Source organism: Mrakia frigida (assembly GCF_051309035.1).
Source record: "Mrakia frigida strain ATCC 22029 unplaced genomic scaffold BDY24scaffold_17, whole genome shotgun sequence".
NCBI lineage: Eukaryota > Fungi > Basidiomycota > Tremellomycetes > Cystofilobasidiales > Mrakiaceae > Mrakia > Mrakia frigida.
In genome coordinates, this window is record NW_027481264.1 from 379,292 (window position 1) to 393,805 (window position 14,514).

General features: G+C 54.4%; 6 protein-coding genes across 6 annotated transcripts; 4 read left to right on the plus strand and 2 right to left on the minus strand.

Annotated features, from left to right (window-relative positions):
- Positions 1-85: 85 nt before the first annotated feature.
- Positions 86-2,369, plus strand: BDY24DRAFT_370510 (F-box protein; the record flags this gene model as incomplete). Its single annotated transcript, XM_076638113.1, has 7 exons — positions 86-136; positions 234-326; positions 416-522; positions 646-1,525; positions 1,598-2,133; positions 2,217-2,264; positions 2,333-2,369. 7 exons carry the CDS (start codon positions 86-88, stop codon positions 2,367-2,369), a joined length of 1,752 nt encoding a protein of 583 aa, XP_076496266.1.
- A 137-nt stretch (positions 2,370-2,506) lies between these two features.
- BDY24DRAFT_73150 (TLC domain-containing protein) lies at positions 2,507-5,595 on the minus strand. Its single transcript, XM_076645092.1, has 14 exons — positions 5,479-5,595; positions 5,176-5,345; positions 4,616-4,764; positions 4,168-4,399; positions 4,008-4,065; positions 3,810-3,855; positions 3,694-3,729; positions 3,529-3,597; positions 3,411-3,464; positions 3,225-3,338; positions 3,085-3,149; positions 2,962-3,018; positions 2,843-2,873; positions 2,507-2,759 (listed from the first exon to the last, which is right to left on the minus strand). The coding sequence occupies exons 1-14, from the start codon at positions 5,559-5,561 to the stop codon at positions 2,682-2,684; spliced, it is 1,242 nt and encodes a 413-aa protein (XP_076496267.1). The 5' UTR covers positions 5,562-5,595; the 3' UTR covers positions 2,507-2,681.
- Positions 5,596-6,087: 492 nt separating this feature from the next.
- Positions 6,088-7,948, plus strand: BDY24DRAFT_390605 (Homocysteine S-methyltransferase). The gene is made up of 8 exons (XM_076640683.1): positions 6,088-6,230; positions 6,301-6,322; positions 6,409-6,425; positions 6,517-6,639; positions 6,732-6,945; positions 7,048-7,366; positions 7,485-7,628; positions 7,732-7,948. The coding sequence occupies exons 1-8, from the start codon at positions 6,168-6,170 to the stop codon at positions 7,904-7,906; spliced, it is 1,077 nt and encodes a 358-aa protein (XP_076496268.1). The 5' UTR covers positions 6,088-6,167; the 3' UTR covers positions 7,907-7,948.
- Positions 7,949-11,035: 3,087 nt separating this feature from the next.
- On the plus strand, positions 11,036-11,938 carry BDY24DRAFT_340990 (BRCT domain-containing protein; the record flags this gene model as incomplete). The annotated part of the gene is made up of 4 exons (XM_076637424.1): positions 11,036-11,476; positions 11,554-11,633; positions 11,721-11,779; positions 11,853-11,938. The coding sequence occupies 4 exons, from the start codon at positions 11,036-11,038 to the stop codon at positions 11,936-11,938; spliced, it is 666 nt and encodes a 221-aa protein (XP_076496269.1).
- BDY24DRAFT_390608 (uncharacterized protein) lies at positions 11,939-12,674 on the plus strand. Its single transcript, XM_076640684.1, has 2 exons — positions 11,939-12,197; positions 12,277-12,674. The coding sequence occupies exons 1-2, from the start codon at positions 12,020-12,022 to the stop codon at positions 12,363-12,365; spliced, it is 267 nt and encodes an 88-aa protein (XP_076496270.1). The 5' UTR covers positions 11,939-12,019; the 3' UTR covers positions 12,366-12,674.
- Positions 12,675-12,771: 97 nt separating this feature from the next.
- BDY24DRAFT_390609 (short-chain dehydrogenase) lies at positions 12,772-14,491 on the minus strand. The gene is made up of 8 exons (XM_076640685.1): positions 14,169-14,491; positions 14,042-14,077; positions 13,710-13,895; positions 13,555-13,614; positions 13,468-13,474; positions 13,371-13,382; positions 13,203-13,294; positions 12,772-13,096 (listed from the first exon to the last, which is right to left on the minus strand). Exons 1-8 carry the CDS (start codon positions 14,450-14,452, stop codon positions 12,964-12,966), a joined length of 810 nt encoding a protein of 269 aa, XP_076496271.1. The 5' UTR covers positions 14,453-14,491; the 3' UTR covers positions 12,772-12,963.
- Between the last annotated feature and the right edge of the window lie 23 nt (positions 14,492-14,514).

Here is a 14,514-nt window from a genome sequence, read left to right on the forward strand (position 1 = left end):
AGCGAAAAGTGACCTCGACGTTTCCTTCCCTAAAACGACGACCCCACTTCTTCCCTCTTCTTTTTCTTTTCGACTTTTCAACGCCATGACGACACCACCAGGAACGTCATCTTTAGATCTCTGCTGTATCCATACCGTAAGTCTCGCCATCAAAGAGTGCATCGAGGCTTTCTCGAGGAGGTCGAGCTCACCCTTCCTCCCTTCCCTCCTCTTCCTTCCCTCTTTCGTTGCAGCTCCCCGTCGAATCTCTCAATCACATTTTCGACTACCTTCCGGAGGAGCCAGACAAGATTACACTCTCTCAGACGTGCCAGAGGTTTAGAAGGGTGAGTAGTCCTAGGACGCTCGAGGAGTCTGGCTGGGAGATCCTCGAAAGAAGGTGCTGACGGTGGGTCTTGTCCTTGGTTCTCCCCAGATCCTCGAGACGTCTCTTCGAACGGAGCTGCAATGTATAGTCCGAGCTGGTCCCTGCCCGCACACCCTTCGAGAGCTCGCCTTCACAGACTTCGCTTTGAGACTCAGGTGAGCCTTTCCTCCTCCCGTCCGGCGTCCACTCTTCTCCCTCTTCCTCCTCTGCTTCCTTTTCCTCCTCGCTCTTCCCCCTGCCTTTGAATCTGACCGCAACGACTCTTTTTGGATCTTCAGGATCCTCTTCGTGGTAACGGAATCTGACGTCGTGATCCCAGCCGAGTCCTGGAAGGCGTTGAGCTCGGTCGTCGCAGCATGCCTCCCTCGTCTTCCCTCCCTCGAGACCCTCGTCCTCGAGCCCGATCTCCTCGACAACCTCCTCTTTAACAACATCATCCAGTCTTCCATCTCGAACATCCAGTTCGAGAAGGTCCTTCGTTCGGATCGTCTGCCGTTGCAGCCCAGCTTTCGAGCTCGAAGGAGGGAGGGACGACGCGACCTCATCGTTCACGTCAACGGAGCGCTGGAGCTTTGGATCGGATCCGAGGACGCTGCGAAATGGGCGAACCGCTTACTCGAACTTCTCGAATACCACCAGGTCAAATTCCCGCACCTGCATCTCTACGTCGCGTACTCGCTCGAGGAAAGCTCCGTCCTACTTCTTCAAACCGAGCTCCAGATCGAGGACGTCCGAGTCATCGTCAGTGCTTCCAACTCATTTCCACTCATTCCATGGCTCGACAGGGTCTTCGAATCGGAGTCTCTACCCTCCCTGGAGTCCGTTTCCGTCAAGGTTCAGGCCAGACTCACGGAGGGGGATCCTTTCCTCGAACGAAACAGCTTCGAGCTGTCGGCGGACACTTGGATTCCCTGCCCTCGCCTCGTCGATATGACGCCAGCAACCGACGAGGAAATACTCTTCGACGAGTGGGGGTCGGTAGACTTACAGTCCTACATCGTCGGATCCTGCGACGGCCAGATTGCGTCCTTCGACGTTCAACTAGCGCCAGGCTTCGAGCTCCGCCCCCCTCACCTTCTTTCCCTCGCTCTACACCTCCCCTTCCTCGCCACCCTCGAAATCTCGGCGGTTTTTGAGGACTTGAAATGGTCAGACTGGGTAGGTCCTCTGATCCCGTGCATCTTCTGCTCTCTCAGCTCGTCCTTGACGAACTCCTTCTTTCCAAAACAGCCCTCCTCCGTCGTCGCCTTCTCGCACCTTACTTCCCTTCGGTCCCTCACGCTCGCAGGCTCGCTCACCCCTGAACGAACCGTCGAAATCATCCTCGCCTGCGAGTTCTGTGTCGACGACCTTCCGACCACTCGACCCGAGCTCGAACAAACCAGTCGGCTCGTCGGAGGATCGAACGTCCTTTGGGACGTTGGACGACAGATCAACCTCGCTCGACTTCAGCTCCTCGCCGACGTCCTCCAGGACGGGACCGAGATATGCTGGAGGATCTCGACCTTCCCTTGGACGGACGATTCTGATAGTCGTTGGATCGTCTATTTTGAGGGACGAGTAGAGATGTCGGAGGAGGGTGGGAGGTTCGTGAAGGAGCAGCAGAGGGGACAGGAGAATGAGTTGGGATATGAGGGAGCCTACTGCGTTTCGTGTGATGAGTTTGCTGGTATGGAGCCTGTAGAAGCTTTGAGGAGTTGCTCGGTTGAAGAGGTTAGAGCCGCTCTGCAGAAGGGAGGCTTCGACTTGAAGAGTTTCGATGCGAGGTGAGCTTTCTACCCTCTTTGCCTTGCCTTCTGTCGTGCTTTTCCTTGCTGATCAGCTCTCTTTGCTTCACTTTCAACCACAGTCCTCTCTCAGTCGATGCAGGACCCGACTCCCTCGAAGTCTTCTTGAGGTTCGTCTTCTCGTCGTTCATCCGTTCGACGCGTCGCTGATCTTTCTTCCCGCCCTCTTCACTCACAGGACTGGATCCCCCCTCGTCTCCTCCCTCGCAACCTAAAAGTCACTACGAAGAACGGACGATGAGAATCGATGGGACGAATCGTTGGACGCTGCTGGGGTGGGAGAAGGCATTGGCTTTGGGTTGTTTTTTCGGTCGATGATGATTTGATCCTGCTCTCTCGCCCTCGCCGAGGAAAGAGAGGGTACTCCTTTCCTCTCCTTCCCAAACATTGCAAGTGGATAATTCTTGATTCTTTACATACATCACAGAACGAACGTCTTCCCTATAACACTGCTTCACCGAACGAGTGCAAAACCCAAACGAAACCAAAGCGAGCTCCAAGAAACTGCGAAGAAAAAACGCTGTAGTCTACTTCGAATCAATAACGGAAGGTTCATCCTCTTCTCCGTCTTCACGATCGTCCACAATCTGGATCCCTCGGATGGCCTGGCACGCCGAAGAAGAGAGGAAGGAACATCAGCGGGGAGGAGAGGAGATGCGTTCGACGAGCGAAAAGGGTCGGAGCTCACCTTTATCAGGATGATCCAGATCCTCCAGTACCTAAGAAGTAAGGTTTGAAAGGAGAAATAGTCAGAAACGGAACGAAGCAAGAGGGGAGGAAGAATAGAAAAGGCGAAGCGAAGCTCACCAAAAGAGGTTGACGAGCTGAAGCAACGCGATCGGCGTAAAGATCTGCCATACAACCCTGTAGAAATGAAAGGATGCAAGGTCAGCAACGTTACTATTAAGGGAGGGTCAAGGGAAGTCTCACCAATTAGGGGCGAACAGCTCTCTCGAAGGATCCCAAATTCGGTACTGAGGCTCGATTCGTTTCACCTGGGCGAAACAAAGACGAACGAACGAGAATCAGCACGCGTAAAGTAGTTCATGTGAAGAGGAGGCGAGATTCACATCGTCCCAAACGTTCCACAGGATCTTGAGGTTGAGGAAATGGCGGAAGTAAGACCAAACGACGACGAAGGAGGCGAAGGCGACGGAGGAGTAGATTTCGGCGGGCTCGGTGTACTAAAAACGAGTGAAAGACGATTCAGTTATTGGAACCGTACGAAGAAGATGAGACTAGGAGGTAGAGCTCACGTTGATGCACTTGGCGATGGCGAGGAACGCGTCGCTGATGTCCATGCTCAGGAACTGAAGGAGAAACGACAATGATCAGCCGTCTGCTTTCGAGAGAGAAACAGCGAGACAAACTCACGATGGCATTTCCGATGAGAGTGAGGTTCATGAAGTAGGAGCAGACGATGAGGTAGGCGGTAACGGCGTGCTGAAGAAAGGGAGAGGAGAGGCAGAGACGACGCGTCAGTTTCACGTGCCGTTCGACTCAGAATGAGGGTTCCGAAAGTCGAGAGAGAGCACTCACGTGGAAAGCCAGCTCGGTAAAGTCGTCTCGAGGTTTCTGTAACGAGAGAAACGGGAAGCGGTGAGTTCGAGAGGGGAAACGAGGAGCGTCGAGACGAGCTGAGAGAAGAGACGAACCTCCATCCGCAGAGCGAGAATCAAAAACTGCTGAGTCCAGAAGGCACTGAGAGGAACGACAAACCCAGATAAAAGAGTCAGTAAGCTCGTTCTTTGAGTGCTCGGCGGCCGAGGCCAGCAGCTCGGGCGAGGCCTCCAGCGTTTCGAGCTCGAGCTCAACTCAGCCCTCCCTTCTCTTCAACCGCTTCTCAAACTCACCTCTGCAGAAGATAATAGGCCTTCAGATGTCCAGGCATCTGATACTGATTCTCGTAGTCTGTTTCAACCCCAAAACAAGACAAAATCAGCGATTCTTCCTTCGGTCTAGCGAAGCTTTCGTGACCGCGATTTGATCAGAGGGAGGGTGTCGAGGACTCACGTTCAAAGAAGGCTGACGTCTTGTACCAGTTCGTCGGCAGGTTGACCATCACGTAGACTCCAGCGACGGTTGAGAGAGAGCTGTAGACTGCTGTGTAGGCCTGCTCGGTGAACCGGTCGATCTTGTTTTGTTTCGAGATTCCGAGTTTCCTTGCGAGGATGGGGAAGATGCGAGAGCAGGCGTCTCGAAGGAACCACCAGCAGACGAAGTAGTAGGAGAGGAAGGCGAGATCCTGCGGGAGATGAAGAGGATGAAGATGAAAGGAGAAGCGGGTCAGTTCAAGTGAACTCGAGAGGAAGAAGAAGGAAGTGGACGTGAACGTGAAAGCAGAGGGCGGGAGGGAGGGAGGGAGGAGGAGATGAGCTCCCCGTGAAGAAGTTTTATCGCGAGGCGAGATGAAGTTGGCAAGAAATGAATAGAGACGAGTTGAGTATAGAATATTACGAACCTTGTATCCCTTAGTGTAGAAACCAGGTCGTCCTTTGACGGGGTAGGAGAGGAAGAGGAACGGTTCCGTCGAGCTGACCTGCTCGGGAACGAAGGTCGAGGTCGCCCAGTGGATAGCAGCGATGTTGGCGATAACGAGGAACGTAGATACTGATGTCGCCGAAAGGGAGATTGTCGAGCAAAGTGCATAAGAAAGAGGCAAAGGAGGGGGAAGAGGAAGGAAGATGGGTGGGGTGGGAGGAGAAGGGGGTCAGCGAAGCTCAACCTCTCCCTTCCTTCCCTTCCGGCGACCGAGCTTGCCGCTTTTGCGACCAATGCAGGAGCTGGCTAGAAAGTAAGTCGAGTCATCCATTGCCTCGAGAAGCCTTCGAAGGGCTTCTCAAGAGCAGAGAGTTGAGGAAAGAGCAGGAGGAGCTCTTTGCTCGACTCGAGGCCGACCGAGACCTCGATGCGTCGCCTCCTCCTTTCCTCCCTCCCGTTCCCTCCCCATCCCCTTCCTTAGAGCTCAAGGAGATCGAGAAGTATACAGAGAGAGCAAGACACGAAGAGAAGTTCACTCACGAGGATCCTTCAACCACCTGAGGAAGGGAATGTCCCACTGTCCAGCACTAATCTGTTCTCCTCCTCCTTCCTTCCTTCTAGTCTCCTTCGATTCAGCCACAACCGACGAAGAAGCCAGAGGAGAAGAAGTTGTCTCGGGGCCTAAAGGCGAGTTGGCACCTCCTATAGACCTGCTTTGACATACAGTCCAACGAAAGGAGCGAGAGAAAACGAAGAAGAAAGAGAGAGGGAAGGTCAGCTCAACTTCCTTCGTTCGTTCCTCCTCCCTTCCCGAGCAGACCCGAAAGGAAACAGAGGACGTACGGGATCGCGTTGAGAGCCACAGCAGCTGAGGAGCTCCTGCGTCGTCGAGTGACGGGGGTAGAGGTGGAAGAGGGAGTCGACATGAGCCGAAACGGAGGAGAGGGAGGGAGATGGACGTGAGAGACCAAAGTCCGAACTCGAGGCAGCTCGTTCATTTGTCAACGAAGAGGATCATCTAGGAGTGAAAAATCTAGATGCTCCACGCCATCTTCTTCAGAAGTGCATGTTCGTGTTTCAGTCATTGCAAAAATGTACCCGGCGGGAGGAAGGTCGTCTCTTGGTTCTTCGACGCGTCGCGAGTTCGCCTTCACGACGACGATGCCTCTAGCTGCATATCGTTGAGCAGCTTTCTGAGTCGCCTCAGGCTTAAAATTTCAGAACGTATGGGTCTCAGTGTGAGTTTCTTCCCGCGAAGATCTGCTCAGAGCAAAGATAAGATCGCCCTCAAGATCGCGGCGTCTCTCCTTTCTCCCCTCCTCTTTCTCTCTTCCCTTCCTCTTTCTGCTTCCTTTCAAGCCTCGACCTGATAGATACACATACACCCTCAGTCTTCGACAGTGATATGTAGATCAATCGTCGTCCTACAGCTTCAAAGGAAATCAGGCGGCTGGAAGGTGTCATTCGGAATTCGGGTCGAGCTCACCTTTTTTTGGTCCTTCTCTCTGCTCCCTTCCCTCCCAACGTCCAGCATGTCTTCTTCCTCTTCTTCTTCTCGTCTTCAGACTCTACTCTCTCAGCCGACGACTAAACCAGTGAGATCAATTTTCTAAGATGCCCTCAAAATGTGCGAGAAACTGACTCTTTCCTCTCTTGCCCCCTCAGATCGTTCAGGACGGAGGACTTGGTGAGCTCGCTCGTCTTTCTTTCTCTACCTTCTGGGCTCGCGAAGCTGATAGATATACTCCGCCTTTTCTCCGCGATGCCATCTAGGTACCACTCTCCGAGATGTTCGTCTTCTCTTAACCTCAAACAGCTCATGCCAGCGCAACAACGAGCTCGAGATCTGACCTGTCTCTCTCTCCCTTTCGTCCTCCCTAGACGTTCCACAAGGACTGCTCCGGAGCCGTTTGGGGATCTCGTCTCCTGGCAGAGGATCCAGACGTCATCTACCAAGCTCACAAAGCGTTCCTCGAGTGCGGCTCAGACATCATCCTGACGGGAGTGAGTTCTTTCCTTCTGCCTCTCAAGCAAGAAGGAGCGCCCGAGCTCACCTCTTCTGTCCCTTCGTCCTTGCTTCGCTCTCGTCGCTCTAGACCTACCAATCCTCCGTGGACGGATTTTTATCACTCGGCTATACTTCTGAGCAGGCTGAGAAGTTCATGCGTCTCGCTATCGAACTCGCTGTGAAGGCTCGAGACGATTACATCAAAACGTCGGCTTTCAAGGACTCTGGTCGACCTGTCCCCGTCGTTGGACTGAGCTTGGGAAGCTATGGAGCTATGCTTTGCGGTGGAGAGGAGTACAACGGTCAGTAAAACCTTTATCTGGATGCATCCTCCTTTCCTCAGGTCCTCGTTTCCTCAATCTCACCTCTTTCTCGACGCGTCTCCTCATCCTCTCCCCAACCAGGTCTCTTCCCTCCCTCCTGCGACACTGCTTTCCTCACCTCTTTCCATCTCTCCCGACTTCAAGTCTTCGCTCCTCTCCTCTCCACCATCGACTTCATCGCGTTCGAAACCATCCCTCTCGCCATTGAGATAACCGCGATTCGACAAGCCGTTTCTCTCCTTGACGGATCTTCGAAGGATCTCCCCTTCTGGATCGGGATTGCGTGCCCGAGTGGGAACTGGGCTGATAAGGGTCAGGGAGGATTGGGTGGGGTCGGGAGGAAGGCTTTCTGGGACGAGGGGAAGGTAGAGGGAGGGGAGGAGCTGAGGAGACCTTTTGGGTGAGTTCGAATCGTTCTTCCTTTCGGCTCTGAGAGTGAGATTTGGGGTGGCGGAAGGTGACTAAAGTGAAGTAAGCTCGAACTGATCATCTACACCATTTTCGTTGTGGGTTTCAAGCGTCGCTCTCAACTGTACCGACCTCACCTCTCTCGCCGCTCTCATCTCGTCTCTTTCCCCTCCCACTCCCCTCCCCACCGGTCCTCCCTCACTCGTCCTCTACCCGAATCACAACGTTCGATTCCTTGACTCGTCGGATTACTGGTGAGTCTTCCCTCCTGCCTGCTTTCCTTTCTTTCGTCCTCGTCTCCCGTCGCGTCCCGTCTCTGACCTTCTCTCTTCTTTTCTACTCCCTTCTTTTTCCCAGGCACAACTTTCCCGACTCCGAACGCCTAACCGCTAAGCAATGGGTGGACCAGCTCATCGCCATCACGCAGGGAGCGGAAGAGGAGGTTTGGGCGAAGAGGGCGATCATTGGCGGCTGCTGTGGGACGGCGTTGGAGGAGATTGCAGAGTTGAGGAAGGGAGTGGATGCTCTTTGAGAGCAGGATTAGTATGACTGTGACCTTTTAGAAACGTAGTGAGCAGCGCTGTCTGTCGGAGACGCTGACGAAATGGGCGTGGAGACGAGCGTGCCGTCGTCAACGAGCTTTGAGCAAACCAAGGCGAGAAATATGGTTGCAAGTTTACGTTTTTGGTCCCTACATTAGGTTTCTTCGTATACGATTGATCTTCCATGAACTCCGAGCTTTCTCTCTCTGTTCATTCGAGAAAAAGAGAAGGAAAACGGCTGCCAGTCCGACGCGTTTTCCTTGTTGTTGGTTTCAAAAACGAGAGGTTGAGAGGTCACCTCAACCACGACCCCGTTCTCCCTCCCTTCTTCTCTTCGAGCCACCCTTCCGCTCCTCTCCTCGACTCTCGGAGACCTTTAAGAGTCACAGGAATACAGGACCAGGAGATACGAAGATTTTTTCCCGAAGGAAGGAAGCTCTCTCCTTTGTTCGAAACGGTGCGTCTCCCCCTTCCCTTCCTTCCTTCCTCCCTTCGCCCTTGGTGCCCGCTTCTTTAGAGGGTGGGGCTCGCGTGATCTGGGCTAGTAGCACCTCTATAATGCATGCTGTGAAGTGTAGGAACTGCTAGGATGCTTTTGAGGGAGGGAGGTGCTGTTGAAGAGATGTGGTCGTGGAACGCGAAGGAGGAGGAGGGTTGGATGTTGAAGGATCGAGAAGGAGCTCTGGATCTCATCTTTGAGCCTGCTTCTCGAGCAGGGATCATGTTCTATGGTACACCATAGCCACAGCTACTCCACAAGCAGCTTCGAGCCCTCTTGACACTGGAATTGAGGGCGGTGGCCCATCCCTTCCAACGACCCTCCTTGCCTCGTCCCTCCTTCCTTCCTTTGCCTCGACGTGTAGAGCTGACGATTCTTCACCCTCTTCCCCCCAGATTCTCTCATCATGTCCTCTTCTACTACCCCTTCCGTCGCCAAAAGATCCAAAACTCCCTCGACAGCGCAACCTTCGTCCATTCGAACTCGTTCGATGAGCTCGACCACGCTCGTCAACAGGACCTCTCGTCGAGGATCTCTTCCAGCCGTCAAAGGTCGACGAGCACTCGATCTCAAGACCATCAACAGGAGGTACGACGAGGATGACGAGGAAGCAGTTGGAGAGAGTTCGAAGAAGGTTGTATGTCGAGGAGAGAAGGTGGAAGGAGCGGAGAGACCGACGAAGCAGGCTCGAAAGAAGAGTCCCGTCAAGGCGAAGGGCAAAGGGAAGGACAGGTCGAAGGAGATCATGGGAGAGGACTCAGAGATGGGAGGAATGTCATCGGAGGAGGATCTTCCAGAGGAACAGAAACCAGCTCGATTCCTGCCTATCCCACCACGGTCGCCAGTCGACGGACACCACCCTTCCTCCTCCACCCTCTCGAACCCCTTCCAACCTCACGGCGCCTCAGCCCTCCCTCGATCCTCCTCCAGATACAACGACATCCATATGGGAAGCGACGACTCTTCTTCATCCTCCGACGACAGCATGCTCCTTATGCCATCGCCCAAGAAGGTCGTCGCTTCTCCCCTCAAACCGTCGTCCCTCTCCATCAGCACCGTCCCCTCCTCAGGAATCAAACGGTCACGCTCCCACGCGTTCGAGGATTCGCCGAGAGCAACCTCTCCTCGCAAGTTCGTCCCTCCCAAAACTCCAACCATCGACATGGCAAACCCTTTCTACGTCTCGCCAGCGCCCAAACCTCTCCCTCCCTCCCTCTCCCTCGCATCCGCGTCAACTTCCACCTCGTCCATCGCCGCCGCTTCCGTCGTCTCCTCTCCTATTACCTCCAGCATATCAACCACCATCAACTCCCTCAGCATTCGAACTCCCCAGTCTCAGCGAAAAAGAGCGAGAGAGGTCTTCAGCGGATCTCACAACTCCCCCGAATCCTCTGCTGCCACTCCCGCTCCCATCAAGTCGTGCCTCTCGTCGTCGTCCTCTTCCGGATCCTCACCAGCCTCAGCGAAATCTTCCGACGGAGATGGGTCGTCACCGAGGAAGAGAGTTCACTTCACCTCGCCTCCTTCTCCCTCTCAATACAACGGCGACATCAACGATCCTTCAACGACGGCTTCTTCCTCCTCCAAATTTCTCGATCCCCCTTCCTCACCACCCTCCTCCTCCTCTCTCAATCCTCCGATGATTGATATCGTCGCTCTCACCAAAAGGAAACTCAAGTCTCCTCGCAAACGAGTCATGCCCAAACCGACCGACGGAAGCACCCTCATGGTTCGAGATGGAGGGAAGGCAGTCAAGAAGCTCGAAGGCTTAACCGTCCCCAAGCCGTTCGCCTTCGGATCAGTCAGGAGCTTGTCGTCGATCTCCTCAGGGTTGTCGAGCGTCGCTGAGGGGAAGGCAAAGGAAACGGAGGAGAGCTCGACGTCGACGCGGGCGAAGGGAACCTCGCTGATGGGTCCTCCCGCTCTCCCTCTTCCTCGGGCGTTCGGAGCTTACGCTTCAGGATCGACCTCGATGGTTCCTCCTCCCAAGAGGATTCCCTCCAGCGGAGGAATGTCCAGCAGTGGATCTCGAACGAACCTCAACGCCCTCTCCCAATCCACCTCGTCGTCGTCGAGAATCCCTCAGGCGCCTTCCCTCTCCTCCTCGACCAACTCTCGCCCTCCACCACCTTCCAAACCTTCCCTCCCCTCTTCAAGATCGGTCTCCTCCCTCTCCACCCTCTCCAACCCCAAACGAGCTCCCATTCCTTCCTCCAGCGCCATCCCAACCGTCTCGTCCCTCTCCTCCTCCACTCCCTCTCGACCCTCCAAGTACCCGTCGTCCCTCGGATCTCGGCCACCTCCCTCAAAGGACCGACCTCAAGCTACCACGGCGAGGAAGACATCCGTCCCCGTTCCCGCTTCGGCGATGCAGCTCCCCAAACCACCTCCTCGAGCCGTCTCGGATCCCGTCGCCAACTCGACCGCTCCCGCTGGTCCGAGCAGGGTTGCGAGAGGAGTTGCAACCACTGCGAGTGGAGTTGATAGGAAGGGATTGAGCTCGGAGAGTAGGAGTGCGATGGCGGGGTTGGCTGAGAGTCTGGCGAAGATGCAGGTTCGAAAAGCCGCTGCTGGAGGAGGAGGAGTAGTTGGAGAGAAGAGGATGTCTGCTTCGTCGACGATGCCCAACCTCGCGGAACTTGCTCAAGCCGGACCTTTCGCCAGCACCACCACCAACAAGGTCCGATCAACAGCAGGAGGACGTCCATCCTTCCCTTCTTCCTCGTCGTCTCGAGTCCTCGCTCCTCCTCCCAACCCACCTTCTTCGTCCCAATCTGGGATCCCCACCTCCACTTCCAGCCGACGACTCTCCTCCATCCTCCCCAGCTCCTCAAATCGTCGAGACTCCTCTTCATCCTCCGAGGGAGACTCATCCTTCACCGGAGGCGTTTCGCTCACGTCTTCAAAGTCGACGGGAAGCGTCGGTTCTCTCGCCCATCAGATCGACAAGGATGGGGCGAAGGCGTTGTCCGGAGTTGTTGCGTTCGTTGATGTTAGAACTGCCGAGGGAGATGAAGCGGGAGGGATGTTTGTCGAGATTTTGAGGGGTTTGGGAGCTAAGGTCGCTTTCTTTGTCTCCCTCGACGGCCTTTCCTCGTTCTGAGAACTGACGCGTCGCCCTCCCCGTTTCTTCAACAGGTTCTCGTTCGACCTTCTGATTCCGTCACCCACATCATCTTCAAGGCCGGGAAGTCTTCAACTCTCGCCCACTACAGGAAGTTCGCACCCGCTGGTCCTCCTCTCGCCGGGGAGGAGATGATGGCGTTGGAGGACCTCGTTGACCTCGACGGTCTCGGAGAGGAGAGTGGGCCTTCCTCGTCTGGGAAGGGTCCGATTCATATGGTTGGGATCGGTTGGGTTATTCGTGAGTATCCTGAAGTCTCGGTTCGACCAAGAGGAAGCCGAACTGATCGTCTTGCTTTGAATTGAACGAACAGGGTGCAAGGAGGAGAAGAAACGGGTTTCAGAGTTCGAGTACAAGGTCGACGTTGCTGAGCAGAGCAGTTTCCAGAAGGTTCGTTAACGTCTCTCCCTTCGAACCTCTTCCGCTGAGACTGACGCTGTTTTGTCTCATTCTTCTCTCTTCTTGCAGAGGAGGAAATCGATGGAGGTGAGTCTCTCTTGTTCTTCCTTCCTCTCCCGATTCGAGCGACGACTGACGCTTCCTGCCCTTTTTCTCTTCCCACAGCCCAAACAGATGCGAGCCATGCTCGAACCTCCCGCCGGAAACTCCATGGCCGCCTCAGTCGAGAAAGCACGAAGGCGATCTCTTCTCTTCGCTCGTTCGTCCCTCTCCTCTTCTCTCCTCGCTCCCTCTCCCGTCCGACCTCGTACTGAGTCCTTTCATCTTCTTCTCTACAGCTCGAATCAGTTCCCCTCTCAAGAGAGCCTACGTTTCCACTCCCGCCGAATCCGAGGACGAGGGAGACGACATCCACCTGCTCGTTTGAACGCGTTTCTCCGTCTCCTTCCTTCCTTATTCTTCGTAACCCACCCAGTCCCTCCCTTCATGCCCATCCGATCTTCTTTAGATAGCGTTCCCTCTTTCGTCGTCATATTTGTTCCTCCTTCTTTAGTTGTCGCCCAGAGCAACCCTTTCGATTCTTTCACCTTTTTCTTCTCAGGTTCTGCGACGGTTCTGTCCCTTTCTTTCTTCTTTCTTCTGCATCATCCCTCATGGATTACCCACCGCTACAACCTCTTTTTTTCTTACTTTATTAACGAAATTTTGGAGCTATCTCCATCACCTCCATATCGAGTTTCTCGTCGAGAGCAAGACGGAGAAGGTTACGAAAGGACGCCGCTCATAATCGAGCGCCTCTACTTCGACACTCGAAGGCTTCAGATTCAGTTGAACCTGGTCAGAGACAGCGAAGGTCCTCATCGAATAGAAAGTCTACGAATAATTGGGGTGGGGAGGCGCTTCGTTTGAACTTCGACGCGTCCGTCCTCTCTCTCCCTCTCTCTCTCTCCTTTGCCTCCTCCCTCCTGCTCTTCCCAACAGTTTGCCCCAACGATCCATTGCATTCCAATCTCCATCCCCACCATCTACTTTCTCAAGCTCATAGGGTTCTGATGCTCCTCCAACTCCTTCGCGTTCCATTGAACGAACTTCCCCGACAACTGCTGCTCTCGTGCTGTCTTCGGGTTGAACGCCAGAGAGGCGAGAACGTAGCCTGGCCTGAAACACGAACCCCCCAAACCACAACAGGGTAGAGTCAGCTACGTCGTTTTTGCGCTCAGCGAGAGAGAGAGAAGAGTCAAATGAAGAGGGAACGCGAACGCACCAAGCAGGAGGCAACAACGCTCCACTGGTATGCAGACCTTTGAACTTGGCGTACGCATCGGGAGCCATGTGTTGTTCTCCCCGGAGGCGGATCTGTTCGAGAGAGGAAGGGGATTGTCAGGTGAGGCAGTGGGTAGAGGGACGGAGGGAGGAGTGAAAGGGGACGAACGTCGGCTTGCATCTGTGAAGCCAAAGAAAAGAGAGAAGAGGGTGAATTTATGTAGGAGGTGGTAGAAAGGCTGAGAAGGAGAAGAAGATGGACGAACATCGGTGCTGAAGACGAAGAAACGAACGAAGCGAGCTCGTCAGTCAATCGAAACAGAAAGGAGAAAGACCTGGACGGCAAGACCTACTCAATAACTCCAGGTCTGATAGCAATCGAGAACACCTCCGGTTCCTCGTTCGCCAGAGTCCTTCGATCAACAAAACCGAAAGACAATCAGTTTCGACGCGTTCTCCCTCTCCTCCCCAGTCCTCCCCTCCTCCCTCTTCTGACATCTCCACTCACCTACAAAGCGAATTCATAGCCGCCTTCGAAGCCGAGTAAGCTCCCCACCCTGCATAATCCGCCTCAGCCGCGCCCGAAGATACCATGACGACGGATCCTTTGGAGGTTCGGAGGTGAGGGAGGGAGACTTGGATGGTGTGGATCAGGGAGGAGAAGTTGATGGAGAAGAGGGATTCGACGTCCTTTCTGTTGAGTCGAGAGAGGGGAAAGAATGGATGGGGGTCAGTACGGTGCTGGAGGAAGAAGGACGTGGGAGAGAAGATGGGAAGAGAGGATCGGAGGGAGGGAGGGAGGGAGGAGAGGAGAGAAGGAGAAAGAGAAGGCAAGCTCACACGTCGACGTCTGCAATTCGGTTTAGAGGTCCGAGGCTGTAGAATTGTATAGGGAAGTTACAAACGGTCAGCGAGAGGGTTCAAAAGGCCGAAGAGAAGCGAGAACAGAACGAAGGAAGGAACGAACGATCCAGCATTCAACACGATCCCGTCCAACCTCCCCCACGTCTTGATCGCCAAATCCACAGCTTCTTGACTCGTAGCTCTGACGGAGACATCTCCCCTGACTAAGAGGATCTGATCTGGATACATCTTTTGGAAGAGCAAGAGGTCGTCCGAGTGGGATCGAGAGATGCAGACCACTCGGGCTGAAAAGGGAGTGCCGCAGAGAATAGCGAGAGTAGAGAGACCGAGTCCTTTGCTGGCTCCAGTTACTATGATGACGGGTGAGGAGGAGGTAGAGGAGGACATGGTGAACAGAGAAGGTGAGAGGGAGGAGGGTGATGGTTCGGAGGGAAGGAAGGAATCGAGAT

Excerpts from the sequence above, each read along its gene's own strand:
- BDY24DRAFT_73150 (XM_076645092.1), bottom strand. The coding sequence starts at position 5,561 with ATGTCGACTCCCTCTTCCACCTCTACCCCCGTCACTCGACGACGCAGG. Across the intron at positions 4,765-5,175 it reads CAGGTGGTTGAAGGATCCTC|TATCTACGTTCCTCGTTATC; the intron begins GTGAGTGAACTT and ends CGGCGACATCAG. Across the intron at positions 3,598-3,693 it reads TTACCGAGCTGGCTTTCCAC|CACGCCGTTACCGCCTACCT; the intron begins GTGAGTGCTCTC and ends CCCTTTCTTCAG.
- BDY24DRAFT_390605 (XM_076640683.1), top strand. The coding sequence starts at position 6,168 with ATGTCTTCTTCCTCTTCTTCTTCTCGTCTTCAGACTCTACTCTCTCAG. Across the intron at positions 7,367-7,484 it reads GAGCTGAGGAGACCTTTTGG|CGTCGCTCTCAACTGTACCG; the intron begins GTGAGTTCGAAT and ends GTGGGTTTCAAG. Across the intron at positions 7,629-7,731 it reads CTTGACTCGTCGGATTACTG|GCACAACTTTCCCGACTCCG; the intron begins GTGAGTCTTCCC and ends TCTTTTTCCCAG.
- BDY24DRAFT_390608 (XM_076640684.1), top strand. The coding sequence starts at position 12,020 with ATGGAGGTGAGTCTCTCTTGTTCTTCCTTCCTCTCCCGATTCGAGCGA. Across the intron at positions 12,198-12,276 it reads GCGATCTCTTCTCTTCGCTC|CTCGAATCAGTTCCCCTCTC; the intron begins GTTCGTCCCTCT and ends TCTTCTCTACAG.
- BDY24DRAFT_390609 (XM_076640685.1), bottom strand. The coding sequence starts at position 14,452 with ATGTCCTCCTCTACCTCCTCCTCACCCGTCATCATAGTAACTGGAGCC. Across the intron at positions 14,078-14,168 it reads ATCGTGTTGAATGCTGGATC|CCTCGGACCTCTAAACCGAA; the intron begins GTTCGTTCCTTC and ends ACAATTCTACAG. Across the intron at positions 13,097-13,202 it reads GCGTTGTTGCCTCCTGCTTG|GCCAGGCTACGTTCTCGCCT; the intron begins GTGCGTTCGCGT and ends TTCGTGTTTCAG.